General features: G+C 60.4%; 2 protein-coding genes across 3 annotated transcripts in view; one reads left to right on the top strand and one right to left on the bottom strand.

Moving 5' to 3' along the window:
• Positions 1–27839, top strand: part of LOC117651254 (zinc finger homeobox protein 4) — a 111476-nt gene that overhangs the window by 5664 nt on the left and 77973 nt on the right. For both annotated transcript variants that reach the window (XM_034395087.1, XM_034395088.1), the window contains exons 2-4: positions 12705–15756; positions 21641–24909; positions 24991–27702. In XM_034395087.1, the coding sequence (XP_034250978.1) occupies positions 12756–15756; positions 21641–24909; positions 24991–27702 (8982 nt within the window). In that variant the 5' untranslated portion in view covers positions 12705–12755. The remainder of the gene's footprint in view (positions 1–12704; positions 15757–21640; positions 24910–24990; positions 27703–27839) is intronic.
• Positions 882–2275, bottom strand: LOC117651295. Its single transcript, XM_034395164.1, has 3 exons — positions 2115–2275; positions 1836–2009; positions 882–1748 (listed from the first exon to the last, which is right to left on the bottom strand). The coding sequence occupies exons 2-3, from the start codon at positions 1995–1997 to the stop codon at positions 1365–1367; spliced, it is 546 nt and encodes a 181-aa protein (XP_034251055.1). The 5' UTR covers positions 1998–2009; positions 2115–2275; the 3' UTR covers positions 882–1364.

Raw genomic sequence — 27839 nt, 5'->3', positions numbered from 1 at the left:
GGCCTCGGCTGCCAGGGCTGCCAGGGCTACCGGGCGGCGCGGCGGCGCGGTCACACTTAGTCAGGGTTAGTCACAGCGCCACGGAAATGAGCAGGTGGGACGACGTAACGAGCAGCCCATAGTGCACCGCAGCGCCGGACCGGACGAGACCAGCGGACTTATTCACTTTTTTATTTTTTCCCAAGCTCGAATTTTCTTGTTGTTGTTTCATTCCGTCTCCACTCGTGTTCCGTGGCGGCGTGTCGTGACGCCCCTCCCCCCCCCTTCTTTCCCTACCCGTCGTCTCGCAGGGAGTCGACCTATCGATGCGCCAATCGATACGTCGAGCAGCTCGGCGCGTACGCAGCGAGGTGTGGCCGCGCGTGGAAACTATTTTCTGTACAGGGAGAGAAAGAACCGCGGAAAAATGGTGAGGGAGAGAAAATAATGACAAAAGCAGCACCACCGGGGCGGCAATTAGTAATTATGCTGACTGTTAGTTTTGTCCTCACGAACCGACGCGCCATCTGGCGGGCGCCGCTCGCACCGCTCATTACAACGCCCCCCCCCCTTCTCCTATTTTTCCCTCGTTCCCCGTAATTCGGCATCGGGGCGCCGTGTGTAAAGAGCCTACAGTAAAAGAGGCGCCACGGGCGGCTGTGGTGGGGGGTCTGGTTCAACTGGGGACGCTAGGCGAGCGCTCCGTTTCTCATACCGATGCGCATCTGTCTGTCTAGCAGACGAATTTGAACCGCGGTCCACGGAAAACACTTGTTAGGCTAGGCTTTTAGGCTATTGATTATATCTGAGAGAATTAAATGGTTTTGTACATAGCAGTACTATTTAGTATGTCTCCATGACACATTTTCTGAAGGTAAGATGTTTTAAGTACAGAGACAGAATAGTAAAATTAAACCTTTATTTGTCAAGCATGTATACAATCATTTGCATCTTTCATTTTATCCACCTGAAACACACACTCAAAGCAGTGTTTAAGGTTACACAAAAAACCAAGGCATTCATTAAGTAGCGCCCCAATAAGTCAGCTTAGCTTGAATAGACACAATCTTTTCTCTTAGCCCAACACGTACTCAAAGTAGTGTTTGAGGTCACACGCAGACCAGGGAAATTAAATAGCGCCCAAAGAAATAAACTTAGCTTTAATAGCGGCAATCTGTTCTCTTAGCTCAGCATTTTATTTACCCCAAACACATACTTAAAGCAGTGTTTGAGGTTACACGCAGACTAAGGCATCCTTTAAGAAGCGCCCAATGAAATCAACTTAGCTTGAATAGCGACAATCTGTTCTCTTAGCTCAGCATTTTATTTACCCCAAACACATACTTAAAGCAGTGTTTGAGGTTACACGCAGACTAAGGCATTCTTTAGGAAGCGCCCAAAGAAATCAACTTAGCTTGAATAGCCGCAATCTGTTCTCTCAGCTCAACATTCCTATCTCTTGCATACTCCATAATTTTGAGCTGCTTCTGATCATCATGCTCATTGTAATACTGTTGCAACAGGCAGCCTGGTTTATGAGAAGACCCGTCACTTGAGTTCAGCTCAACCCCGGATTCGCTCAACCGATCAAAACATAGACAACATGGTAGTGCAGACTTAGTCCTATGGCCCACTAATTTGGCTTCTTTGCTTTGAAATAGCACAACATCTTCACAGTATTTACTGATGCAAAGTTTAAATTTCCTCGGCACAGCATTGGGCTTCAACTTGTGCGCTTTGCGAGTCCATTGATCAAATCCAAAATGTTCCTGCCACAAACAACACAGGTTTCAACATAAGTTAAAGTGTCCGTGCACAATTAATAACATACAACATAGTAACATATACCAACTCACAGAACAAATGTGTGACTTAGCAGACATGACAGGTGACACACCACAGTGAGAAGATATAACTTGGGCCCATATCGCCCGCAGCTTCTTGCTTTTGGGGACAGGAATAAAATTAGAACACTGGCGAGCCGAGTTCCGGCAGAACGGCACACAGCACGTTACCATTTTAAATCGAACCTGCAACACGTTGAATACAAGAAAAACAAACAAAGAATGAGACGTTTAACCTCCCAAGTTCACGTACGAGTTGGCCACAATACATGAAAGAAATCAACCACTGACCTACTGCAAACACTGCCCGCTCCACCGAGTCTCTTCTACCACATAAGCATTCCAAAATGCCTACGGTGTGTTTACTTCGCGATAAAATACTTCGTTTCGCACATTGTCTGCAAACGTCCAGCCGCCATCAGCCGCCGTCGCGTCGCACCGTCTTCCACTACGTATGAGAAACGTGGCGGCACGCTGCGAGCCCCAGTTGAACCAAGCCAATCAGAGGCAAGCAAGTCACGTGACCGTGGCGCCTCTTTTACTGTAGGCTCTTTAGCCGTGTGGGGGCAGCCAGGGCAGCCCAGCACGGCCGAGCGCTGCTTGGCGGCTTGGGGCAACCCACGGGCAACCCTTGCACGCTCCGCGCCGCGCCGGCGCCTCGAGGCGTGCGGCGCCGGCACGACTGCCCAGTCATGTCCTAGAAATGTGTCGTTTTGGTAGCTCGTCCAGTGCCGTGGCGGTGGGCTCGTCTCGGCTTGGCTCGACTCGGCCCGGTTAGTTTTGTGAGTGAATTTTAATGAGTGGCGTCGGTATGGATGCGTCCCGCCGCCCAGCTGCGCCGTGCTGCGCCGTGCTGCGCCGTGCTGTGCTGCTCGCTGGCCAGGTCCATTACAGAATTAAAACCCCGCGCCCCGTCCGCCCCGTCCGGCGGCCCGCTCCCAAAACGCTCGTAAAACGCCGCATGCTTGAACGGTCGAGGCTGAGGGGGACACAGAGTGGCCAAAAGTTGCGCGCGCCGCACCCCGGCCGGCCGAACGCAGCCGAACGGGCCGGGCCGGGCAGGCTGAACCCGGCGCACAGCGTGCACAGTCGGCGACGGGTAAGCTGGGCAGGCCGAGGCAGGGCTGGGCAGGGCGGGCCGCACGCGCCGCGAGCACAGCTCGTCCGGCGAAGCGTGCGTCGGCCCTCGGCCCGCCCGGCCACTCGGCCAGCGATTCCGGATTTACACGCGCTCTTTATGGGCCGGTGTGGTGGACGACGTCCTCGACGGCCTCGTCGCCGTAAAACGGCATAACTGCCCACCAGGGCGACACCAGGGCGACACCTGTCCCGCTAAGCGAGGCACCTCCCAGGCGCACTTCTTGTGCTGCGATCGGAGCTGCGGAGCGTGGCGTGGCGGGGTGGCTGCTGCTTCGGACCGGCTGCTGGGGCGTGCTCGCTGTGGTGTCGGAGCGTGGCGTGGCGGGGCGGGGCGGGGCGGGGTGGGGCGTAGCGGGGCCGCACACGCGCGCCCGGCAGCCCTGTTGCGCTGGATTCCTCACCATAAAAACCACAATTAAAAATTCTATTTTTAAAATAGCCTCCGCGCGGTGCTGCTGCTGCGCTCCCCAGCCGAGCCCCCTCCCGTTTCCCTGCCTTTGCCGCGCGCGCCGTGTGTGTTTGTGCATTAGGGCTGCCGCGCCGCCCTGCCGGCCATGCGGCCATGCAGACACGACTCGCGCGCGGCCCCAGAAATCGTTGTTTTCGTCTCCTAATAAAAAGGAACGCTCTGTCCTCGCCGGGCTCGTCGCTGGGCGCGCTAACGTCGATGGATGGGCGTATCGAAGGACGCAAGTTGACCCCAGATGAGCGCTAGTGGCTGCGGCACGCTGCGGCCTGCGGGGAGGGCGGTAAGCTGCGGTAAGCTCCGGCGCGGTGGCCAGCTATATTTATGTTGACTCCTCGCCGCCCGCCCCTCCCCTCCGGTTCGCACCAATATTGTGCGCCGGGCTGGCCAGTCTCCCAGGACCTTCCAGGACCTTCCAGGGGCGCTCCGTGATTTAAGATCTAATTAAGGAATTTGGGATTATTTTTTGGACGTTTACTATCCCGGAGCCGGGGGTTAATTTCGTGATTTACTTTGGGGTTTGCTTCTGGATCGAGCGGGGCCCCTCTGCCGAGTGTGTGAGCGCGTGCGCGGGGCGTGTGTGGGTGTGTGCTTGAAATGTGTGGATGTCCTCCTATAAGGTGCGCGCCGACGACGAGCCTGGGGGAGTCCGGGCCGTGGTCCGGGCCGTCCAGGGGGGTGAACTGGACGGCGTGTTTGTGCAGCCTGCGTGTGCAGCTGCCGCGCTAGGTCACAACGTAACCTACATATTTTTTGTGTGTCGCCCTCCCCTGCGAGGTGCCCCCCCCTTACCCCCCCCTCCCCTCCACGTGCAAATAACGTGCACGCCGCTCGAGGCCGTGCAGGCCGTGCCGATGTTACCTGCGCCATTTCGCTCCAGCTGCACACATTGTTCTCGCAGGCCTACCCTTTCCTGCTTGCCTTGCTTTTGCCTTGCTTGCCGGTCGCGGAGATGCGCACGCCGTGCCGCCCGCTCGTCGACAGCACTAGCCGCTTGATCCCCAGCGAACCCCGCGCGGGGCGGGGCGGGGCGGGGCGGAGCGGGGCCCCAGCCGCCAGCCTCGTCTGCCCCGCACAAAGGTACAAAGGTCCGCCGCGCTGGCAGCCCGCTGGTCCATGCTGGTCCGTGCTGGTGGTGCTGGTCCAGGCGGTGACGACTCATTACCCCGAGCTAGCTTTGTTGTTTTGCAAAGTGGAGGGACTGGAGGGACACTGGAGGGATGCGGAGAAAAGGCGAGGCGGCACCGGCTTGATTAGAGCAACTATCTGTCGTGGCCCGCCCCGCCCCGCCCCGCCCCGTGACATTGTCCTCTGCACGCCGTCCAAGCTGGGTTCTATTCCGGGGGAAGGGAGGGGTGGGAGGGGGGGGGGGGTGCCCAAACAGTTTCCAAACGGTGTCTCGATTTTTAACGTTTGCCGTGAAAACAGTCGGCTGCAGTTGAAGACGCGCCGAGGCGTCTGGACCATATGGCGTCGGCGCGGCGGCGAGTCGGCACGGCACGGACGGCACGCCGCGCCACGCCACGCCACGGCACGCCACGCCACGCCACGCCACGCCACGCCACGGCGCGGACGTCTCGAATGACGCAGCAGGATTAACCGTTCAGGTCGCCTCAAGTCGCCGTCCGTCCCTTTTCGACTTTTAATTAATTGGTTTCGGTCGACTCGACGTCCCCGAAAATGAACTGAAACTCTGTTAAAAATGATTTCCAACAGCTACCGCCACTTTGTTGTGGCTGTGCTTTCCGCGACGGCCGAGACGGCCCGTGCAAAAATGGAACGAGAAAGGACGAGGGCTGAGGCCGGCCAAAGGGAAGGGAAGGGGTCTTGGAAACGGCGAGGCACGGCGCGGCAAGGTCCTGGATCATAAAACACCGCGGCGGCAACATTTGCTAATCGCGGCAACAGCGGCGTAACTGCGGCCCGGGCCCGGGCAGATGCCCGCCTCTCTGGCGACTGCGGCAGGCACGGCGGGCACGGCAGGCCGAGCTGTACCGGGCGGCGTGGCAAAGCGGTGCAAAGCGGGCAAGGCAAAGCTTGCTCGGTCTTGCTGCAGTTATGCTCATAAAAGCCCCCGAAACGTTGGAGTGGCAGGGCCGGCGATCCTGTGTGTATCCCGTGCGCGACAGCGCGCTTCTTGTGCTGCTGCGCTACAGTGTGCTGCCCCCAGGTACCCCAGGTAACGGACAGCTGACACAATGCTCGCTGACTCGGGCCGCCATGTGACGTGCTGCTCCAAATTTTGCGGACGCTAATGGGCGTTGCTGTCCCGCGGAGCACTGCGGAGCACTGCCGTCTTGCGGCCCTGCGGCCCTGCGGTCCTGCAAGGAAAACAAACAAGCGGAGGGCTTCGAGGAACGGGGCGACGGTTCCGCGAGCGCGCGAGCCTCAGCTCAGCCTCCACTCGCACTTTCGAAGGAAACCCCGAAAAGCGGCAAAGCAGCAGGGTTCGTGCGCGTCGTCGTATCGGCACTGCACTGTCGGGGGGTCGGGCTGCACCGGGGCTGCACCTATTGTTTCTAGGCGCATTTGCACCGTTGCCACGATGGGCTGTGCAAGGCTCTGCGATGCTCTGCGAGGCTGCTCTGCAGGGCTGTGCAGGGCTGCCAACCCAATCGATCGACCCGAATCATTACAATAGCGGAGAAGAATGGCGGAAAGAGAGAGACAGACAGAGAGACAGAGACGGCAAAAAAAAGGACGACCCAGTTTCGAATTTCGCCAACAGTAGCGCGCGGCACACACGGTCTCGCTGCGGTGCGGCCGGCAACCCGATCCCGGTGTAATTGCGATCCTGCAACACTTTCAAGCAGTTTTCCTCGGTGCCTCCCCCCCCTCCTTTTTCGTACTTTGCGCTGAGACAGTCTGGTGGGGGCACACCACCGTGACATGAGTAATCTGCATGCGGCCCTGCGATGTTGTCACAAAGAGGAGCGACAAAAGGAATAAAAGTGTGAGAAGGCTGAATCTGTAAAGGCGCTGCCGGCCCACCTGGCTCTGCCCCCACCCCGCCCCCACCCCCACCCCGCGCAGGTGTAGCGGCAGTACAATACTTATTGTCTCACCGCCATTCGTATATGCTTTTCGGGGAATCGGGCGCGCTAACGCTCCGCCACCACCGGCACGAATTTCGGAAAGTACGTTTTGTCGCTCTTTTTTTATTATCATCATGGCCACCGCCGTCCCCGCGGCTGAATAGGCGCGGCGGGCGTGGGTGCGGGGCGGGGCGGGCCGTGCGGCGACCGCGGAGCGGCGGAGGTCCGCGAGGGAATCGGGAAAGTTGGCGGCATTCAGCGCGGCGGTCAAGACGCGGTCAAGCGGCGGGGAGAGAAGTGGAGTGAAGTGACACGCGTCGGGGAGTTGGGAAGCGGGACCACGCCGATCGGCGCATCTTCATTGTGGGGGCGTTCCGGGCGTACCGCGGGCGTACCGAGCGTTCCAGGCGGGGCGGGGCGGGGCGGGGCGAGGCAGTCGTCGGCCCCGCCACGCACCGCGAGCCGTTCTCACCGAAATAATGCACGAGAAGTGAGTGGCGAGCAGCCAAGTCATAGAGGCCCCTCTCGCAGCAGGGCCATGGCAGAGCCGGCAGAGCCACGCGGGTTTCTCCAACATCTTCCGGCGCGAGTTCCATTCTGGACTCTCTGTCTCTGTCTGTCTGCCTGCCTCTCTCTCTTTCTCTCTCTCTCTCTCTCTCTCTCTCTCTCTCTCTCTCGCTCTCGCTCTCTCGCCCACACACCCGCACACACGTGAGTTCCTTTCACTCCCCCTCCGTCGTCGCCCTGTCTGACGGCTCCACCAAATCCCCTCGCCGATTGTTGTTTCAATAATTCCATCTTTTTTAGCCGTTCGTCCTGCCGGCCCTGCCCCCGTCTTTTCATTAGTCTCACTTTACCGGCAGGCAGGTGTGAAGAGTGTTACAAGTTCACGCCTCGACTGCGCGCCGGGGAGGGGGGGGGGGGGGGGGGGGGCAGGACCGCGGCGTATGGATGGCATGCGGCGAACCACATGCACCGCCAGGAATTTACGTGGCAATGAATGGTGCAGGGCGGTGCAGGGCGGTGCAGGGCGGCTCAGCGTGGTCGTCCGATCCACCGGGAAGCCCCTCCCGCGGCCCGCCGCACCGCGCCGCGCGCCCAGCGCCGTGGAACGTGGAATGTGGCCGCTTTTGACACCAATTTGGGGAAATACCGCGGCGGCCCGAACCTGATCGCGGCACGCGGCGAGTCCACGGGGCCGCCCTCGCCGTCGCGGATGCTGTCACCGCAGTCACCACGCTGGCGGGGCTGGCGGAGCGGCGGGCGTGTGACCCGGCCGTGCTGGCCTCGCTGGGTGCGACGTCGGTGACGTCCACGTGGCCAGGTGAAACCACGGGGAAACGAATCCAAAAAGGGGCTTTTCGTGAGATTGCCTTTTTGGGGGAACCCGATAGTCCCCGTATCGTCGTCAAGGGCGGGGCGGGCTGCGCTGCCCGGGCATGTTGTCTCAAGACGGCAACAACCACCTCGTCGTGGGTGAATGACTTCATCGCAGCCAAACAGACAAATATAAGGCAGGTTCGATCACGCCGCACCGCAGCTCTCTGCTTAGCATCTATTGACTCAACTTGTGTCAACAGTGTCCGTCGGTCCGTCCGTCCGCCCTTGACTCCGTTCGTCCGTCCGTCCTGCCGGCCCTTTCTTTGTTTCGTCGTTATCACTTTCGACTTGGCCCAATATTTGTTCGGTATTGGAGTGGCGCGGAGTGGCGTGGCTCTCTTGTTTTCTTTCCAGACGCACATTAGGGTGCTGTGTGCCGAACGCCCCGGCGGACCGGCCGCTGGCCCGATCGGCCTGGCTTCTCGGAACGGCCCGAATCCGCCATGTCGCATTGTGCATATTGGTATTTATGCAAATGGGGCCGCGGGGGCAAGAGGCACAAATCAAAGGGCAGAACAAGAAAGTCGTGGAAAAGCGGTGTGTTGGATGACTAATGGCTGCTGCGCTGGCAGTGCTAGCGGTGCTAGCCGCTCTAGGTAATCACGGCAAGGACTAAAACACGAGCGCGCCGCTCGACGCGACGCGAGGACGCGACCGGTCGGTAACGCCCCGGCCGGCATTGAGGGGCTTCCACGACGTCCCCCCCCCCCTCCCCCCAGTCTGGCCGGCCCCCGCCTCCCCCTTCCCGGCCTCGGCCAGTCTCGGCCGGCAGGGGCGGGCAGGGGTTGCTGGTGCTATCAAGATTACCTCGCTGTGTACAACACACGTCTCGACAACAGTGATGCTTTCCGTGGCGTGCTCGGCATAATGACGCGACGCTCGAGACGTCGGCCACGTCGGCGCGGCGGACGCACGGACGGCACGGACGGCCCTCGTGGCGGTGGGCCAGAACGGCCAGCACGGCCTGCACCGCCTGCACGCCCACCGCAGCCCCCTCGCAGTGGCCCGGGTGGCCGGCCGGCGCCTCGCCGTGTCCACGTGTCCACGTCCGAGTGACGAAACGCCGGTTTCTCACAGTGGGCGCTGTCGGTTGGCCAGGGATGCCGCGGGGCGTGTCGCGGGGCGGGCGGGCTGGTGTCAACACGCCGTGCACGGCCTGCGCTGCCCGGGGCGCGGCCGGCCGCGATGGTTTTCCCCGGCTGCACCGTGGCTGCACCACTCCCACTGGCCCGCTGGCCCAGAATGCACCCCGCTCCCGGGCCCGGCGCAGCAGCCCTCTCACAACCCCACTGCTTTTTTCGGGGGTTTTAAAAAGTAGTGCGCGCGTGCGTGTGCGTGAGTGTGTGCGATCGATTTTTTCCCTCGCCTGTGCGGGAGTGAGTGAGTGAGTGAGTGTCGGAGGTGCGTTCGGTGCAGCTGTCGAAAAATGCACCAGCACTGCGCCGCCGCGCCGCCACGCCGCCGAGGGGTGCGCGAGGGGTGCCGCGGGCCGCCGCCGCCCTCATTGAAAATTCGAAGCGTTATCGGCACGGAAATCACTCACACACGGAGAAGGTACAAAATGGAAAATACTACGCAGTCGTTTGACTATTCATGAGTTGATTCGGCGTGATTCGGGACCGCGCACGCGCCGCATTGTTTAACTGTAATGACATTCTGCCGTTGGATCGAGTCACTTGGGGGCCGCGGCGATTATGAATCGATGTAACCGGGGCTGTAAGCGCGGCCGGCAGGAAGGCGGTGGCTGTCTGCAGTGGCTGCAGTGGCCGCGGCGAAAGGAGCTGCGAGATTAACGCCGCCGTGTCGATTACACGCCGTGTCCCGCCCTCTCGCTTTTTTGTTGTTTGTTTCTTCCTTCTTTTTCCCTCCCCTTGCGCTGCTTGCCCTGCTTCCCCACACTCTTCGTGTCCGGCCTGTTGTCGTCTGCTGTCGATACGTGAGCAGAGCGGGCAGAGGGTAGCCAGCGCGCTCCCCCAGGCCATTACAACGGAACAGCTGATTTGTTGGCGTGGAGTGTGGGGCGCAGCACGGCGCAGCGCGCAGCCGTGGCGCGGCGTGTTTCCGAGTGCCACGCTGTGCCCGCCCCGCCCCGCCCCGCCCCGCCCGGACAGTCACGCCCCGAGCGAGTGTTCCCAAGTTTCACGCTCTATCCGTTTTTCACTTTAGTTTTTTTTGTTGTTTGGCGGCCGCTGCAGCCGTTTCCAGCGTGGGGGCGACGCGGCGGCGGCTGGCAGCGCTGTGCGGGAAATTTCCCTCCGCTGACGCTGCTCCTCACTCTCGCGTGGTGGACTGCCCTTCCTGACCTTCCTCAAGGAACACGAGTCGAGGCGATCTCAGCCGGAAACCCCCTCCCCCCTCCCCCTTCTCGCCACCGCGCGCCTATCGCGGCCTGCCATCTGCAACGCGGTGGAGTCCGTCGTCGTCCAGCTCCACGAGGACCGAGTCGAGGACGGACAGGGCGGGCCGCCCCGTTCGGCCCCTCACCGCCCCGGCCCCTCCGTTTTGGGTCACGGGGCAACGCACCGCTTGTGGGTACAGATGCTGCGTGCACTCTCACCTCACTTATCGGTGTTGCATTCGGATCGTTTTGTACCCGGGTCGCTGAACCTACGCCGACGGCTGCGGCTCGCGGCGCAGGCAGGCGGCGCGGCGCGGTGCAGGCGGCGCTGGGGCGGGGAGCGCCCTCCATCTAGCGGCGGCCCGCTGCACTACGTGGCACTACGGGGCCGGGCCAGCACTAGCCCGCCGCGCGCCGCCACCCCTTGCCGGCGCCGCGGCAGCCCCGGCCCCGGCCCTGGCGGCGAAGGGCCAAGGGCTGGCAAAGGGTTGGGTATGCGCCGCCGCGCCGCCGCGCCGCGTCCGCCACCGCCCGCCACTGGCCGCCCGCCGCGAATCCCAGCCAAGATGGCGGCCGCCCTTTGTCTCCGCACTGCGCACGCTGCGTCTCGTCTCGCCGACGTGGAGCCTGGCCTGGCCCTGGCCGCCGGCCGGGAGTCCTGCCGAAGTAATGAATCCGGACCATTTTTTCGGAAACAATGGGCCCGAAACACTAAACTTGGTGGTGCAGTTGCAGCGCTGCGACGGCGGTGTGGTGTTGCAGGGCGGGGCGGGGCGGGCAGCCCGACCGTACCAACCACTTAGGCGGTATAATTGGTGTGGTCCGGCGCCAAGGATCTTAGGAGGGCGACTCTTACAAATTAGGCTTTGATTTCGAGTCAGTGCAATAATTACGAGTAATTTTCATGGTTTTACCTTCATTTTTAGGGACTTTTTCTCTCTTTATTTTCCCCCCAACACCGGCAGGGGTCCTCTTTGTCAAGTAATTTGTACTTACAGCGCGCGCCGCTCTGCCCTGCAACAAAATTGTCGTGATTACAGATACGTAAAGCTCCGTCAACTTATCTGGCACTGGGCATCTCCCTCGCTCGCCTCGCGCGCGCTCTCTCGCTCTCTTTCTCCAGGTTTATCCGAAAAATAATAAAAATAAAAACAAGGATAGCGGCCAAGGAGAGTTTCCCGAACCGTTCGCTCGCTCGTTGTTGGGGGCTGGATGATGTGTTCAATGGTATCCATTGTGAAAGCCGAAGATGTTACGTCCGAGATAAGTGTGTGTGTGTGTGTGTGTGTGTACGTGTGTCTGTAATGGCGGCCTTCTCATGCGGTGTGCCGTTCACACTTTCTGACAGGCGCGCCGCCTGCGCCTCCGATTCGGACGAATTGGTGGGTGTGGCGTGTGAGTGTGTGTGTGAGAGAGAGTGTGAGTGTGCACAACAACGAGTACCATTCTCCGCCCTTCCGGTGGACGGCAAACACCAGGTGCCGAGAGCATCGCTGTCAATCCACTGATAAGCGCGCAGCGTGCACAGTGGCAGCCTGTAATAAGTCACCTAAAAGGGGGAAGGGAAAAGGGCGCCGCCAGTGTTTGAACCCGGGCCCTCGGCTCGGCCCTTGGGCCCTCGGCCGCGGCCCGGCCCTGGGAGTGTACCGCGCCGTAGAACAATGCGCGCCATCAATGGCTAATGACAGTGATGCGAAAACGTGGCTCGGCGAGGAGACAGCGCGCACAGCGAGCGCACAGAGTGTGGGCTGATAATGACCACTTGCACGGCCCACTGATTGCATTAATTAGACCGCATGCGTGAGATAGTCGTATCATTAGACGCTGAGTTTTCATGCTCTTGCGATGGCAATCAAGCGCACCTCCTCGTCGCCGTGGCCGCCGCGGCCGCCGTGCCCGGCTGGGCCTCGGCGTGCACGTGAGCGTTCGGCCGGCTAGGGCTGTCGAGGCGCGGCCGGCGGCGCGATGCGCCCGATAGCGTCCCGACGCCTTCCCCGGCCGGCGGAGCGGCACGGCACGGCACGGCACCTCGCGGGTAATTTGCCCGCGCGGCGTGGGGTGGTGCCTTGGAGGAAGCAGCCACAAGCGGGTGTAACCAACTCTTCAGAAATTGCAGCCTTTTGCACCAAATTTTGCGGATCTTATTTTTGGTTGGTGTGCCGCCGTCTGGCAGGCGGACATGCCTGTCTCGGGTTTCACGGTTTCACTGCGCGCCGAAAAGGGACGCCATCGCTAAACACCTGAGCGCCGGGCCGTGCCGGGCCGGCCGGGGCCGTGGCGAGGGGGGTGCGGAGCGGAGCCCGCGGCAAGGACGGGCGGGATGGGCCGGGACGGGTGGGCCCGGCGAGGCTTGGGTGAGGCGACGCCGGGCGACGCCATCTGTGGGCCCGGAGCCACCAGCACACGATATTCCAAACTCTGAGATGCGATAGGGACCTAAGAGCACTGAAGTCCTCCTGAGGGCGGCCGGATAATTTGTCTCCCTGACCACAGCCACTAACGTCCGTCCTTGTTTGTTGCAGCGTGGAGCCGGCGGTCGCCCCAGCAGCAGCATGTGATGCCGCGCTGACGCCATGCCCACCCCGCAGGACGATGGCAGTCTGCTAGACGAACCCCGCGGCCCCGGACCCGGGGACAGCACCACCACCAGCACCACCGCCAACATGAGCCCCGAGGAGGAGACAGCGGCGCCGCCCGCCGCGCTCATGGCCGCGTCGCGGCAGGCCGACGACGAGCGGCGAGTCACGTCGCCGCCGTCCGGCAGCAAGTACCTCCACGACGACGTGCCCATGGCCCTGGGCAGCCTGGGCGGCCTGGGCACCACCACCCTGGCCGAGGACGACGCGCCGGGCGCCGCGGCCGACGACCAGCAACAGCAGCAGCAACAAGAGTCGGCGGCGCGGCAGCCCGGCCACGCCGGCCACGCCGGCCACGACGCGGAGGACTCGTGGGGCAACAACGACGTGGAGAAGTTCGACGGCAAGATCGTGTACAACCCGGACGGCTCGGCCTACATCATCGAGGACAGCGAGCTGAGCGAGGAGGAGATCGGCGACGGCTGCATCGTGGACGGGCGCGGCGTGAGCCTGCCCGAGCAGAGCCAGGTGTTCCCGCAGATCGCCAACGCGTTCTACGTCAGCAGGAACCCCGCGCTGTACTCGGCGCTGTACGGCCAACAACAGCAGCAGCACCACCAGCAGCAGCAGGCCGCGCTGCCCAGCAGGCACCAGGCCCCCGAGGCGCCCGTCATGCACAGCTACCGGGTGTACTCGGTGCGCGACGGCAAGTCGGCCGAGGACGCCGACAAGGAGGTCAAAGACGGCGTGCGCAAGCAGCTCAAGATCCCCGCGCAGGAGGCCACCTCGGTGCCCGTCAAGCCCATCCTGATGTGCTTCATCTGCAAGCTGTCGTTCGGCTACACCAAGTCGTTCGTGGCCCACGCCATGGGCGACCACAACCTGGTGCTGCGGGAGGACGAGAAGGAGATCCTGAGTCACCAGAACGCGTCGGCCATCATCCAGGTGGTCGGCAAGGAGAAGGAGCCCCTGCTGTCCTTCCTCGAGCCCGTCCCGCCGTCGCGGCCCGCCGCCGAACAAGTGTCGGACCGCGAGCACCGGGACCTGCGCGACCGGGACGACGTGGAGGCGCAGTCCCTGGTGGTGCACAGGCGGTCCGCCGACAGGTCCAGCGCGTCGCCGCAGAGGCCCACCCCCCAGCAGTCCCCGCAGCAGCACAGGCTGCAGCAACATGTTCCTGAGACGTCCCCAGTCTCCCTGCCGCAAAACGGCAGTAACAGTAGCAACAATTTCCTCAATTTCAACCACCAACGACTCATGGTCAACGGCCTCAACAGCGTCATGGACTTGACGAGGAAGAGCCCGGTGTCGGGGCCGGCGGGGCCGGCGTCGCACGGCCGCAACAGCGTGTCGCCCGGCGCCAGCCCGTCGCCCAGCCCACTGCAGCTGGCCAACCCCTTCGCGCCGCCGCCGCCCAGCTTCCTCACGGGCACCACCATCGGCGTGTGCCCCGACCACATCGCCGGCCGGCCCAGCGGCGTCGAGTGCAGTAAGTGCGAGCTCATCCTCAGCTCGTCCCGGCTGGGTGGCCCCCTCGCCAACATGCACTCGCGCAACTCGTGCAAGACGCTCAAGTGTCCAAAGTGCAACTGGCACTACAAGTACCAGGAGACGCTCGAGATCCACATGAAGGAGAAGCACCCCGAAACGGAGACGTCGTGCCTGTACTGCATCGCCGGGCAGCCGCACCCGCGGCTGGCGCGCGGCGAGACATACACGTGCGGCTACAAGCCGTACCGCTGCGAGGTGTGCAACTACTCCACCACCACCAAGGGCAACCTCAGCATCCACATGCAGTCCGACAAGCACCTCAACAACATGCAGGAGCTGCAGAACGGCGGCGTCAACACCGAGATGAACCACCCGGCGCTGCAGACGCCGCCGCCCAAGTCGGGGATGGCGTCGCCCAGTGTGCCGTCACAGCAGGCCCAGCAGAAGCCCAAGCCCACCTTCCGGTGCGACGTCTGCAACTACGAGACCAACGTGGCGCGCAACCTGCGCATCCACATGACGTCCGAGAAGCACACCCACAACATGATGGTGCTGCAGCAGTCCATGAAGCACATGCAGACCCTGAGCGCGCTGCAGCAGTCCCACCAGCAGCAGCTGTCGCTCGAGTCGCTGCTGCACTTCCACCCCGGGCTGCTGCCGGGCGGGCTGCCCGGGCCGGACAAGCCGCCGCCGCACTCGGAGGCCGCGCTGGCCGACATGGCGTACAACCAGGCGCTGCTCATCCAGATGATGACGGGCGGCCAGATGCCGCCGCACATACCACCGGAGCTGGCGCCGCACATGGACATGGGGCTCAACCCCGAGACCATGGAGCCGCCGCCGGGCCCCGCCGACCCCAACCCCTCGCACCTCTTCCACTGCTGCGTGTGCAACGCCTTCTCCACCGACTCGCTGGAGCAGCTGTCGCACCACCTGAGCGAGGACCGCACTCGCATCCGCGAGCAGGAGATCCTCGCCGTGGTGGCCGGCCACTACGTGTGCAAGCTGTGCTCCTACAAGACCAACCTCAAGGCCAACTTCCAGCTGCACTGCAAGACGGACAAGCACCTGCAGCGCCTGCAGCACGTGAACCACGTCAAGGAGGGCGGCCCCCGCAACGAGTGGAAGCTCAAGTACGTCACCAGCCCCGGCGGCATCCAGGTGCGCTGCCACGCGTGCGACTACTACACCAACTCGGCGCACAAGCTGCAGCTGCACGCGGCGGGCCAGCGCCACGAGGCCAGCCACCTGCTGTTCCGGCACCTCCGCGAGAGCGAGGCCGCCCTGGACCTCAACGCCTCGCGCCTCTACCACTGCGCGCTGTGTGGCTTCTCGGCGCGCGCGCGCCTGCCCCTGCTGCAGCACATCCGCTCCATGAAGCACGTGCAGATGGAGCAGCTCCACCAGCTGCAGCGCCGCGCCGAGGGCAAGGACGTGCAGACGGACATCGGCGAGATCTTCCAAGTGCTGGCCGAGCCCCAGCAGCCGTTCGGCGATATGGACTGTGGTGAGTAGTCGGTCGCAGCGTCGCAGCGAGCACGATGTAGAGAGTGTGGATGGGGTGGCTTCGGTTCATCTCGGCAGGTTTCAGGTTCAGGTTCGGCCGCTTCGTAAAACTCTACTAAGTGGCGATGGTTGGCGCGGTCCTGTTGGCGCGGCCGGCCTGGTCGGCTTGCGCGACGTCCGGCCTGCCAGCCTGCCAGCTTTGGCGCGCCTGTCGTGCGGCCGTGCGCCAGTCCGATGACCCGGCGTGCCGCGGCGTGCCGTACCCCGGCCGCGCCGCATCGCCGCATCGCGCTGCAAGGCGGGGCGCGGGCGTTGCCTGCCGTTCCTGGCGTCGGCTGGCGTTCGAAATTCGCCCCGCAAAGCTACCGCTAGATGGCAGCACCGTCGCGCGCGGCCCCAGGGTGAAGCGGGTCTTGGCCTCGTCACTCGTCACCTGCCTTGGTCCGCGCCGGTTCGGCTCCGTGCTTGCGATGTCTCAGTATGCTACATTTGAGTGAGATTACTCGTAAATTTTCGCCCTAGTTATTCAATGTTCCACACAGACCAACCTCCACGCGGGGTACTGTAAAAATCGAGCTAAAATGACATTAAAACGTAAAACTTCGAAGATCCTAACCTCTCTGGCAGAGCTCCGGGATCAGCGCTCTGCGCACTCTTCTGCGCATGCATTCCGGCGCCAGGCTAGACCGGACTTCAAAAATGCACACCGACCACCTCGCACTCGGCACCTTTTTTAGGGCTTATCCGAAGTCGTATCGACTTGCAGTCTTTTCCATATCATAGGAAAAATCTTGAAGATAAAAAGGCACTATTTCGTGTTCCGAAACAATTATTGTTTCAGAAATGTGTTAGTAAAAGCGTTTGGACTCTTGGCAGCGCGCAGTTGGTTATTTTGCATCACGTTTTTCAGGGGGAAGGAGTCGAAATTTATGGGGGGTCAAAGCGAGGCGATTGTGAGGCTCGTCGAGGCTATCATGTGCCGAAAACTGATTTTGAAACCTCAAACCGTTTTTTTGGGGAAACCCAACAGCTGAAAAACCCGACTTTGACATGCGAGACGTTTCCCAATTGGCCGAGGATTCGGGATATTTGGTGTGGTGAGTAGTGGGGAGCGTCAGCAGCACAATGTAGAGATCGGAGGTCTTTTTTCCTTTAGGTTCGGGTTTTGCCGGAAAACTCTAAAGGGCCATTTGGGTTCCGGTCCGCTGGCGGGCAGGTGGGCCGAGCAGTGCGGCCTCCCCTCCACCCCGCCCTGGGGGTGCGCCAGTCCGATGACCCGGCTGCCCGACGTCCGTCCGGAGAGCGTCCGCCAGGCGGGCCGGCTTCTGCCTTTTGGGGGAGCGAAAAAATCCTCCAGGACCGGTTGACATTTCGGCCGGCCGGCGACGGCGAGGTGGCGGGGGATCGCAGCGGGGCGTGGCGGCGGCAGCATGCTCCGTCTCTCTCGCACTAATTAGCCCCGCCATCTTGAGGCGAGGCTCGCTGCCTCGCCGGGCCGTGGTTCGCGCGTGCCGCAGGAAAGCCGAGCGATTCGACAGTAAAGTCGCTCCGTCGCGATGCCTATCTGGAGACGAAATGTTGAGCCCGGAGTATTCCTTTCCAAGCCGCTAGGACATAAAAACAAATTCCTGGTCGCGCCGGCCGGCCAAGTGTGAAAGCAGCTCTACTCGGCGCGTTATCAGCGCGTGTGCTTTGACAGCTCGACCCGGCCAGAGGAACGGGTTCGGGGCGGCCGGGGCGGCCGGGGCGGACGACCTGCCCGGTCGGAATATCTCATCAGCGCAGCCGAAACATGATGGTGCTCATCCCGAGTTGACACGAGGACGCCGGGCGACGCCACGGCCAGGACAGGGGACCCATCCCGACGCCCTGTTAATTTAACTTCGAGAGGCTGACCTGTCGTATAATCGGTTACGAGGGGGGCCGCCTGGCACACCGGTTCTGTTATTCGGAAAAAAGTATCGGGCACGCCCGCAGCTCGAGACGAGGCGGCGGTTTTAGTTGCCCCGGCTGTAAAATTTAATTATCATTTTATTTTTGCTGTGCTGATTTTTGGGGGGAGCCTGCTCTAAACGCGTGCCTGCCCGCAGAGCGCGCGGCACTTCCCCCGACTTGTAAATTATTTCAAGTTATGATCTTCCCCTCCATAACTCCGATTTGAATGCCGGAGTGCGAAAACACATCGGGATGCGGTTAATCCTAAGAAATGTTCCGTTTTGGAGCGGGACAGGTTCTCTTTCATACTGACTATCACGGGCGTAATGTATGTGTGCGCCGGCCGCGTCTGTGTGCGTGTGTCACGTGCATGCGGATCCGGTTTTGCGCGCGGGGCTCAAATGAAGGAATCATGCTCCGTCGTGATATCCACACTCCGATTGATCAGGCTGAGAAATTTGCTTCGTAAATCCCTCCCACTTTGGGCGGTCGACCTTAAAATACTCCCCTGCATGAACGGAGCCAGACGGGCTGTCGAACACCGCCAGACTTTATGCGCCGCGCGTGTGTGTGTGGAGCCTACTGCACCCAATAACCGTTTAAACATTTCCTCCACTCCTTATTCACACTCGTTTTTTTTACAGCCAGCCGGGCATATTTCATGGCCGTGCTGTGCTGCGCTGCTGTGCGCTGCGCTCCGGTGATGTGTTCGGTTCGACACCCGTAATGCGCACGCTGTCGCTCTCGCTGGCAGCGGCCCACCGCAGCGGGCTGCCTGCCTGCCTGCCTGCCTGCCTGGGCGCAGCCGCACCTTACTGCATTTTTTGCGACCCCCCTCCCCCCACCCCAGCCGCGCTTAAGCCCTCTATGCCCGTCTCGCTCGCTCCCCCTCGTTTTATTGGCTACTACGTGCGAATGGGTGGAGGCTCCTCCGGGACGCGTCCGGAGAAAACTCCGGTGCGGTGCGCGGCCTGCGCGGCCCGCCCGGCGCGGCGGGGGGAGGGCGACGGCAGCCATTGGCCATGGGGCCGGAATTATGAAGCCGGGAAGGAAACGGCTTTAATGTCCCCCGCCACGGCAGGGCACGGCAGGGCACGCCACGGCGAGGTGCGGAGCAGCGCGAGGCCGGAGAGAAAACAACGGATTTGGGCGCCTCGCCGAGCCTCGCTGAGCGCCACGCCAAAGCCAACACTAACGGCACGAATCTCTCGCACAGATCGCGGCCAGCCGCCGTCGGCGCCTCGTTTGCAGTGTAGGCGGATGCTCATTCCGATATTTTCTGGGGTTTGCTGTTTTTTTTTCCGCGGCGAGGGCGCTGGCTGGCGTGAGGCACCGCGGGGCAAGTCAAGTGGGCCGAGCGCCTTCCGGGTAGGCAACACCAGGCATTCGGCGCAGCGCTGTGCGCCGGGTGGCCTACCCTGCGGGCTGTGGGGTCCCCTGAGGTAGGCCGCCCGCCGCACAGCGCTGCGCGGAAGGCCTGGTGTTGCCTACCCGGCAGGCGGGCTGTTGTTGCTGCTTTTGCTGGCTGGACCCCAAGTGATGCCTAGAGCCTGCCCCTTGACTTGCGCAGGCTGGCTGTGTACCTTTATCTGTTTAATCAGGGCAATGGCTTCCTCTTGGGATGACAACGTAATGCTTTGGTGGCTCCATAAATAAAGAGGCGGGCGTAGGTACGGGCTGGGCTGGGCCGGCCGGTGTGAACAATGTGACAACAACATTGAGCCGCGGCCGTGTGACGCCCATCGACAATTAAAGAGTACTGCGTCGTGGCGAGGCCGCCGAGGCCGTGCCCCGCCGTGCCCGAGCGTGGGTCGTAAAAGATAAGGTCCTTTTGTGGCACTCGTTTTGTTTGTGCCTTTTTCAAAAATGTTTGCGCTTTTTGGACTACTCTTTCGCGGGCTCACGGGCGGGAAAATGACATAACTGGGAAATGTCGTTTCTGGGAACAGCGAGGGCGGTGGCCATTGGCGTGTGAACGGCCGTGCCCGCGCGTCCCCGGCCTCCTCCCCCCGCCTCGCAGGCCGCCATGCAGGCCGCCGTCCAGACGGGCACACACGGCCGGCCGGGCATATTGTGCCCCTGCACACGTTTTATAGAGTTGTGTTCTCGCGGGGCGTTTAAGGCGCAATTCTCGTAATTACGGGCCGACAATGTTAAAAACCGTCGTGTCATTGTTTCGGCCTCACTGCTACTGGGAAGGAGGCCGAACATTTATGTCAGCGGCGCGTCCGCCCGGCCAGCGCGTCGGCCTTTTGTGTCCGCGCCGTCCGCCCCGGCCGACAACAACGCAGCATTACTGGCCGAATGCATGAGAGGCGCTGACTTTTGGCAGCGTGTCGCGGCGCGGTTCGAGAAAAGGCTGGCTGCGGTTTGCGCGCCGGATTCGCTCGCTAGCGTCTCGTGAGCCAATTATGAGAGGCCGACCGGCTCGGCTCGGCTCCACTCGGCTCGGCCCAGGCTGTTCCTCCCAAAGTACCCCCTCCTCCTCCTCCCCCTCCTCATCTTCCCGTTCATCACGGACGGCGCCGAGACGGACACGTAGAATTTTTCAACAACAATAGGAAACAAAAGGAAACGGAAGCGAAAACTTAAAAATAGCACCGTCAGAACAGAAGCGCTGACGGGGCGGGGAGGAGGGCGGGGCGGGGGCGGCACGACAATGAGTCTGTTGAATCACGCGGCTTAATCAGCGCCTTAATTACCGGGCAAGGCTGGCTGCTGCTGCCGTCTCGTTGAGCTGTATTGGTATTGCACAACGCGCCGTCGTGCGTGAAGCGGCCGAGCGGCCGAGCGGCCCCGGCAAGGAAAGACGCGGCTGGGACGCGGCAGAGACGCCCCGACAGCGCGATGCCAGAGAACTGGGCCGATGATTGTCTTTGGCCCCCGGAAGTGGCCCCCGAGCCCCGAGCCGTCTGGTGCGCCGTGGACCGTCGCGACGCCTTGCGATAATTACCCAGGCCGAGTCACGACCACGAGGCGCCGCGGCAGCCGAGCCGGGGACTCGAGGACCCGGAGCAGCCGGAGATAGGAAATTGCTAGACGCAGATAGAGCGCCCGCCCGCCAGCCACGCCAGCCCCGCCAGCGCCACTACATCTTTAATGGGGAGCGATCTTTATGACTCCGCGGTGGCAAAGTGGTTTATTTTCTTCCGCCGCGCCCGGCAACGGCCCGGCAACGGCCCTGCTGCAACGGGCCGCGCTACGCCACGGCCACGCCGAGCTACGCCGCGCTATGCGTGCGCACGGACACGGTCACGACGCCTGCTGTCATCACCGCAAAGCACGGCAGAGCCGCCTCAAATCGCTAGCGCGTTTCGGATGGCGCGGAGAAATTTTTCAATTCGCTTTTGGTGGCGATTCTTGTTTTGTAATGAAAAGGATGTTAGTTTGACGCGGTTATTTGTAGATAATGGCGCGTCGTGATTCGTGGCCGTGGCACCGCCGCGGCACCGCCACGCGGCGCACAGTTTTTCCGAGCGACACAATGACTCGCTGCGAGGCGCCGCTGGAAACGGGCACGCTGCAGCCTGGCGGGGCTGGCGGGGCTGGCGGCAGCACGCCCCGACGTGCTAAAATGACATAGGGTTATTAACGATTCCTGGTTTTTTGCGTCGAGTAATTGTCGTCGTGCACTTGAAAATAGTATAATCGGCGGCGCTGTGATGAGCAGCGTGTCCCTGCTTACCGGCTTCCTCATTTTGTACAGGGTGTTAATGACTGGGCTGCGCGGAGTCGTGCTGTACCAGCATCGGGAAGGCTAGGCTGGGCTTGGCTAGGCGGGGGTTCGGGCGTTATAACTTGCTTCGAAAGCGGTGGTTAGCGCTGGGATTGAGGAATGCCACGCGATGACGACGCATTAACGCCATGATGAACCGAAGTGTAGCGCCCTTTGTGTTTTGTCTCTGTGAATGTCAATGTGCTAATGGCGTCCTGTTCTTTTTCTGTTGCAGATAACAAAGAGCAGCAGCAGCTGCTTGAACGGGAACGGGAACGAGAGCGGGAGAACCGAGAGCGAGGAAGGGAGAGCCGAGAGCAAGAAAGAGAGAGGTCACGGGAGAGGGACTCCGCGACGCCGCAGGACCGCCAGGGCAGCCCAGCGACAGAGGGCGCGCACCAGTGCCCCTATTGCAACTTCACGGCTGGCTCCGAGTTGCGCGTGCAAGCCCACGTGCTGGCCCACCACCAGAACGAGCCCACCAGCCCGTCACAGCGAGACTTCCTCTGCCCGCTGTGCCAGGACGCCTTCCGGGATCGCACCTTGCTGGAGAGGCACGTCATGCAGATCCATTCCGTCAACGCGGAGGGTCTGCAGAGACTGCTGATGCTGGTCGACCAGAGCCACTGGCTCAACTCATCAACCAGACCAGGGCCCGGCACCCCCAGCAGCCAGCGCCCCACCACACCTCAAACCACGCCGCCGGGAAATCTAAACAGCCCGTCGTCCGTGGCGTCCTCGACGGGCTGTAAGGAGCTGCAGGACTCGGGGTCTTCCGGCAAGCTGAACCACTCGGACAACACGACTGGGGAGGCTGACGACCAGGACATGGCTGAAGACCAGGACGACCTTCTTCGCTGTCATGCGTGCTCGAAGAGCTTTCGCGCCTTTGAGGAGCTTTGCGCCCACCAGACCGAGGCTAACCACCTTGAACTGAAGCAAACACCACTTGGACCAGGCTATCTGTGTTGGAAGAAAGGGTGCAACCAGTACTTCCCTTCTGCCACCAGCTTGCAGATGCACTTCCGCGAAATTCATCTACGGGGAGGTGCTCAGCCTGGCGTAGCTGTCTCCGAAAAGCACGTGTACAAGTACAGATGCAGTCAGTGTTCCCTGGCATTTAAGACGATGGAAAAGCTACAACTTCATTCCCAATATCACCTGATTAGAGACGCCACCAAGTGTGTACTTTGCGGACGGTCCTTCCGATCCATCTTGGCACTGCATAAGCACGTCGAGACTGCACACCCTGAACTGACTGAAGAGGAGCTGAACGCCTACAAGCAGAGCCTAATGAACAACCCTCTGGTGCTTGCTGGAATTACCGGCCCCGTTTTGGACCCGGTAACCAACGAACTGCTTCGCAAGGAAAGCATGAGAATGGATGAAGATGTCTTGGATTCAGAGGAAAGCCCTGCCAAAGAAAACGCTGATGAGAGTCTTGGCAATGCTCACAATGACGGAGAAAATAGCGACGATTCCATCGTGTACAAGGAGCAACAGTTTCTAGAAGACTATTTGAACAGCCAGGCTATGGCGGAGGATTCCTATAACGACCCCAACCGCAAGTACAAGTGCCACCGATGCAAGGTTGCCTACACGCGGCAAAGCTACCTCACTTCTCACAATAAGACCCTTCTCCACCGAAAGGGCGAAAAACTAACTTACCCCATGGAGAAGTACCTGGACCCCAACAGGCCATACAAGTGTGATGTTTGCAAGGAGTCATTCACACAGAAGAACATTTTACTAGTGCATTACAACTCAGTGAGCCATTTGCATAAGCTTAAGAGGGCCATGCAGGAGCAGCAAAACAACAACAATAACAATAATAATACCAAAGATACATTGGCTAGCTTGGGCGTAACTTCTCCCCAAAGTTTGCCTCCTGGTATGCCGTTGACTCCCAAATCTCAAAGTTCCTCTGCTTCCGACGACGACGACAAGAAACCGTACAAATGCAATATTTGTCGTGTTGCCTACAGTCAAGGCTCTACTTTAGACATTCACATGAGGTCAGTTCTTCACCAGACACGTGCCTCTAAACTGCAAGATTTAGCAATTACTGGCCAAATTGATTTGAGCAAACCGCTCATTGAACAGCCTGAACCACGCTCCAAACTGATTCAAGACATTCTTGGTGCTTCACCAAAGCTGGCACCACCTCAGTCGCTCTCGTCATCCCTTACTTCGCCACCGTCCGGGGGCAGCACGGGTACTGCGCAGGGCTCTCCGACAGTTCCTAGTAGTTTAGGCAGTTCTTCCGCCTCTGCTCAATCGTCTGTGATAGGCTCCGACCCCTTAGCTTGCCCGCGCTGCTCCGCCCTGTTTGCCAGCCAAGAGCAGCTTGCCACGCACCAACAGCTGTACTGTCTTTTTGGCAGTCCCATGAACATGTTCGGCATGGGTGGTGCCAGCCCCCAGTCCTCCAACAATCGGACGCCACCGCCATTTCAATCAACTCCCGAAGACACATTTGCCAGACTTTCAGTCAACAAAAAGTCGTCTCACATGTACAAGCACCTCTTAGAAAGTTTTGGATTTGATCTGGTGATGCAGTTTAACGAAAATCACCAGCGCAGAAGACAAAAGGAAAGAGAAGACATGGAAAAGGCTCAGTTACAACTTCAGGAGCAAGTAGAGCATCATCACATCCCACAGCTTGAACCTCCCATGCCTATGGAGATTCCAGAACCTGAGAAAATTGAAGAAATCGAAGAAGAGCCGAAGGAAAAGGTTGTCGTAAAAGAAGAGCAGCTTGAGGAAGAAGTGCGTCCAAGCACTCCTAGTGAAAAGGACCAACTTCCAGAAGTGTCTAAATCTACCTGCCAACACTGCAACAAAGAGTTCTCCAGTGTTTGGGTCCTGAAAGCACACTGCGAAGAAGTTCACAAGGATCTTGTTCCCCTTGATTTTCTTGAAAAATATGCACAGCAGTTTAAGTCTGAATATGAAAAGAAGTCGGTACCTGGAGTCGATTCAACACCTGAAAAGGAGTCCGAAGACAGCAAAGAGAACATTATGTCGAACATTCTAACACCGCCAAACGACATTACGGCCACACCGACAGCACCCTCTACACCAACTGCATCATCAACCCCTGCTTCAACTAATGAAAACACCGCAACCAACAACTCAATGACAACTGCGCTACCTGCCATGGCTGGTTTGTCCCCATCGGCTCAAGGCTTATCCATGAACCTTGCTCAACAAATGGACTCCATGCAGATGGCACTGAATGCCATGGCCGTGCAGCAGCACCTTCAGCAGCAACTCAACCCAATGATGCTCGGCATGATGGGACTTCCTTTGGGACTCAACATGCAGGCTTTGGCTGCCATGAACTTACAGCCACCTCTGGTGCCTTTGATGATGCCACCCCCACCATTTGACCAGATGGCAGCGCAGAACCCGCTATTCAGTCCCCAAGGCCAGGGTTTGGGTGACCCAGCCTCCATGCTCGCCAAACAACAGCAGGCACTCATGCAGCAGCAGCAACAAGTGGTGAGTACATTTATCTTATTTCCTTAAAAATAAGTACTTTTTGCTATTATTTTTCGAGTACAGAATACTTCACTGTTTCAGGCTAACGCAACGCAGCAGAAGAGGGCAAGGACACGGATCACAGACGAACAGCTGAAAATATTGCGGGCTCACTTTGACATCAACAACTCCCCGTCCGAGGAGCAGATCCACGACATGGCAGCGCGGTCCGGACTTCCGCCCAAGGTCATCAAGCACTGGTTCCGAAACACCCTCTTCAAGGAGCGTCAGAGGAACAAGGATTCTCCCTACAACTTCAACAACCCACCCTCCACTACTCTAAACCTGGAAGAGTACGAGAAAACTGGTGAGGCAAAAGTTACTCCACTAAACACCAGCAGTAGTTCCGACGAGCAGAAGCCTGTAGCGAAGCCCCTCACGCCGGCTCCAGCTCCTGCGCAGCCAGCCCCACCACCTCCACAACCACCAAAGCCAAGCCCGAGCAGTCAGCAGCAACAGCAGCGGGAACGAGAACGGGAACGCGAGCGGGAACGGGAACGGGAACAGCAGCTTCTCCAGCAGCAGCAAATGCAGCAGCAAATGATGCAGCAGCAGCAGCTAATGCACCAGTTCCCCAAGCCCCCGGAGCACATCAAGACGGAGCCCAGCTCCGAGCATGTTGGCATGGAGCGCGAAGACTACCACCTGAGCCCCACGCCGTCCCACGCATCGCGGAGCTCGTCGCCAGCCAGCCTGACCCTGTCTTCCCTGATTGCTTCGCAACTAGGCCCAGACCCAATGAGCCACAGCGCGGCATCTATGCTGCCTCCAAAATTGACTCCACCGAACTTCGCCTCGCCAACGCACGGCGTCGCGCCGGGCCCCATGACTCCGAACAGTAGAAGTGTCAGCCCTGGCCGCTCCTTCAACGACCCCTTCACCCACCTCGGCAGTAACAGCACCGGCCCTAGCAGCGGAGGCGGCGCTAACTCCAGCGGCAGTAGCTCGTCGGGTGGCTCTACAGGCAAGAGGGCCAACCGCACGCGTTTCACTGACTACCAGATCAAAGTGCTGCAGGAGTTCTTTGAAAACAACGCTTACCCGAAAGACGACGATCTAGAGTACCTGTCCAAACTGCTTAGCCTCAGCCCACGTGTCATTGTCGTGTGGTTTCAGAACGCCAGGCAAAAGGCGCGCAAGGTGTATGAAAATCAGCCCGCAGTGGACCCAGCGCCGGGCACGGGTGGCACGACTGACGAGCAAGGCCGATTTCAGCGGACGCCTGGCCTCAACTACCAGTGTAAGAAGTGCTTGCTTGTCTTCCAGCGGTACTACGAGCTGATTCGCCACCAGAAGACCCACTGCTTCAAGGAGGAGGACGCAAAGCGGTCGGCTCAGGCGCAGGCCGCCGCGGCACAGATTGCAGCCGTCATGTCGTCGGAAGATTCTAACTCAAGCACTATGACTGAGCAAAGAGAGCCTCCGGCCGCCCCGCAGTCCGCCCCCCTGGCGAGCACCGCGGCGCTGACGGTCAGCTCTGGGCCGGTGACGCCCGCGCCTGGGTCGTCTGCCCACACGCCCACCCCCTCTCCACTTCCTGACTCTCCTCGCGACCCTCCAGCCCCCGCGAACCAAGCCCTTGCCAAGGAGAGCTCGTTTCAATGCGACAAGTGCAACCTGGTTTTCCCCAGGTTTGAACTATGGCGGGAGCACCAGCTGGTCCACATCATGAACCCAAACCTGTTCCCAACCTATCCTCCTGACTCACCCTTTGGCATCCTGCAGCAGCACGCACAGTTGCAGCAGCAACAGCAACAAGTGCCCCAGCAACCGCAACTGCCGCCGCAGCTCCCTGTCTTGCCTGACTTGTCAATGCTGCCAGGGGCCGCCGCGCACCCCCTTGCCAACATGTTGGGTGCCAAACGCAAGCTGGAGGACTTTGATGAGCCCCAAGAGCACAGCGACCAGCCCAAGGACAAGCGCCTAAGAACTACCATCCTTCCCGAGCAGTTAGACTATTTGTACCAAAAATACCAGATGGAAAGCAACCCCTCTCGCAAGATGCTGGAGAACATCGCTAGGGAGGTAGGCCTGAAAAAGCGCGTGGTGCAAGTGTGGTTCCAGAATACCCGGGCCAGGGAGCGCAAGGGGCAGAGTAGAGCGCACTCGCAGGTCATCAACAAGCGTTGCCCTTTCTGCCCAGCCCTCTTCAAGGTAAAATCTGCCCTTGAGTCGCACTTGAACACCAAGCACGCAGACCAGTGCGCGCGCGGCGAGATCAACATCGATGCCCTGCCTGACGAGGAGGTGAGCATGGAGTCCACGCAGTCATCGCAGCACTCCTCCGCACAGCCCAACATGATGCCCCCGCTGTTCCCGCCCTTTCAGTCCCCGGACGTGGAGGCGTCCCTAAAAAAGTACTACGAGGAGTCAGTTAAGAGGTACATCAGCGAGCTGCAGGCACACCAGACCTCCCAGAACGGCAAGGAGGGCGGCCCCACCAAAGATGACGTCGCACCACACACTGGCGCCCCCGTGGAGGGGGGAGCCGGCGTCCTCGACCTCAGCAAGCCCGTAGACCTGAGCCGTCCCTTGGGCATGGCGTTGTCCGTGCGAGAAGACCCCATGAGTGAGCACGGTGACGACTCCATGTCCGAGTGCACCGACAACATGGACGACGAGAGCAACCCAACGTCCCCGGCGTCGTCCACCCAGAGTGGGCACCAGCGCAGTGGGCCCACCCCGTCTGGAGCGCCCGGCCAGCCAGGGCAGCCCGCCAACAAACGCTTTAGGACTCAGATGAGCTCTCTGCAGGTTAGTAAGGTCAAGGTGGAGACCTGAACCTTAGTACCTGTGTGTGTGTGTTTGTGTGTTTCAAGATTGCGTTAGTGTGTGTGTGTGTAGTGTACTTACTTATATAGTAGTGACGTGGACCTATGAACTGGACCTAA

Source organism: Thrips palmi, unplaced genomic scaffold (genome assembly GCF_012932325.1).
Source record: "Thrips palmi isolate BJ-2018 unplaced genomic scaffold, TpBJ-2018v1 HiC_scaffold_5, whole genome shotgun sequence".
Taxonomy (NCBI): Eukaryota; Metazoa; Arthropoda; class Insecta; order Thysanoptera; family Thripidae; genus Thrips; species Thrips palmi.
This window is presented reverse-complemented; position numbering and strand designations above follow the sequence as displayed.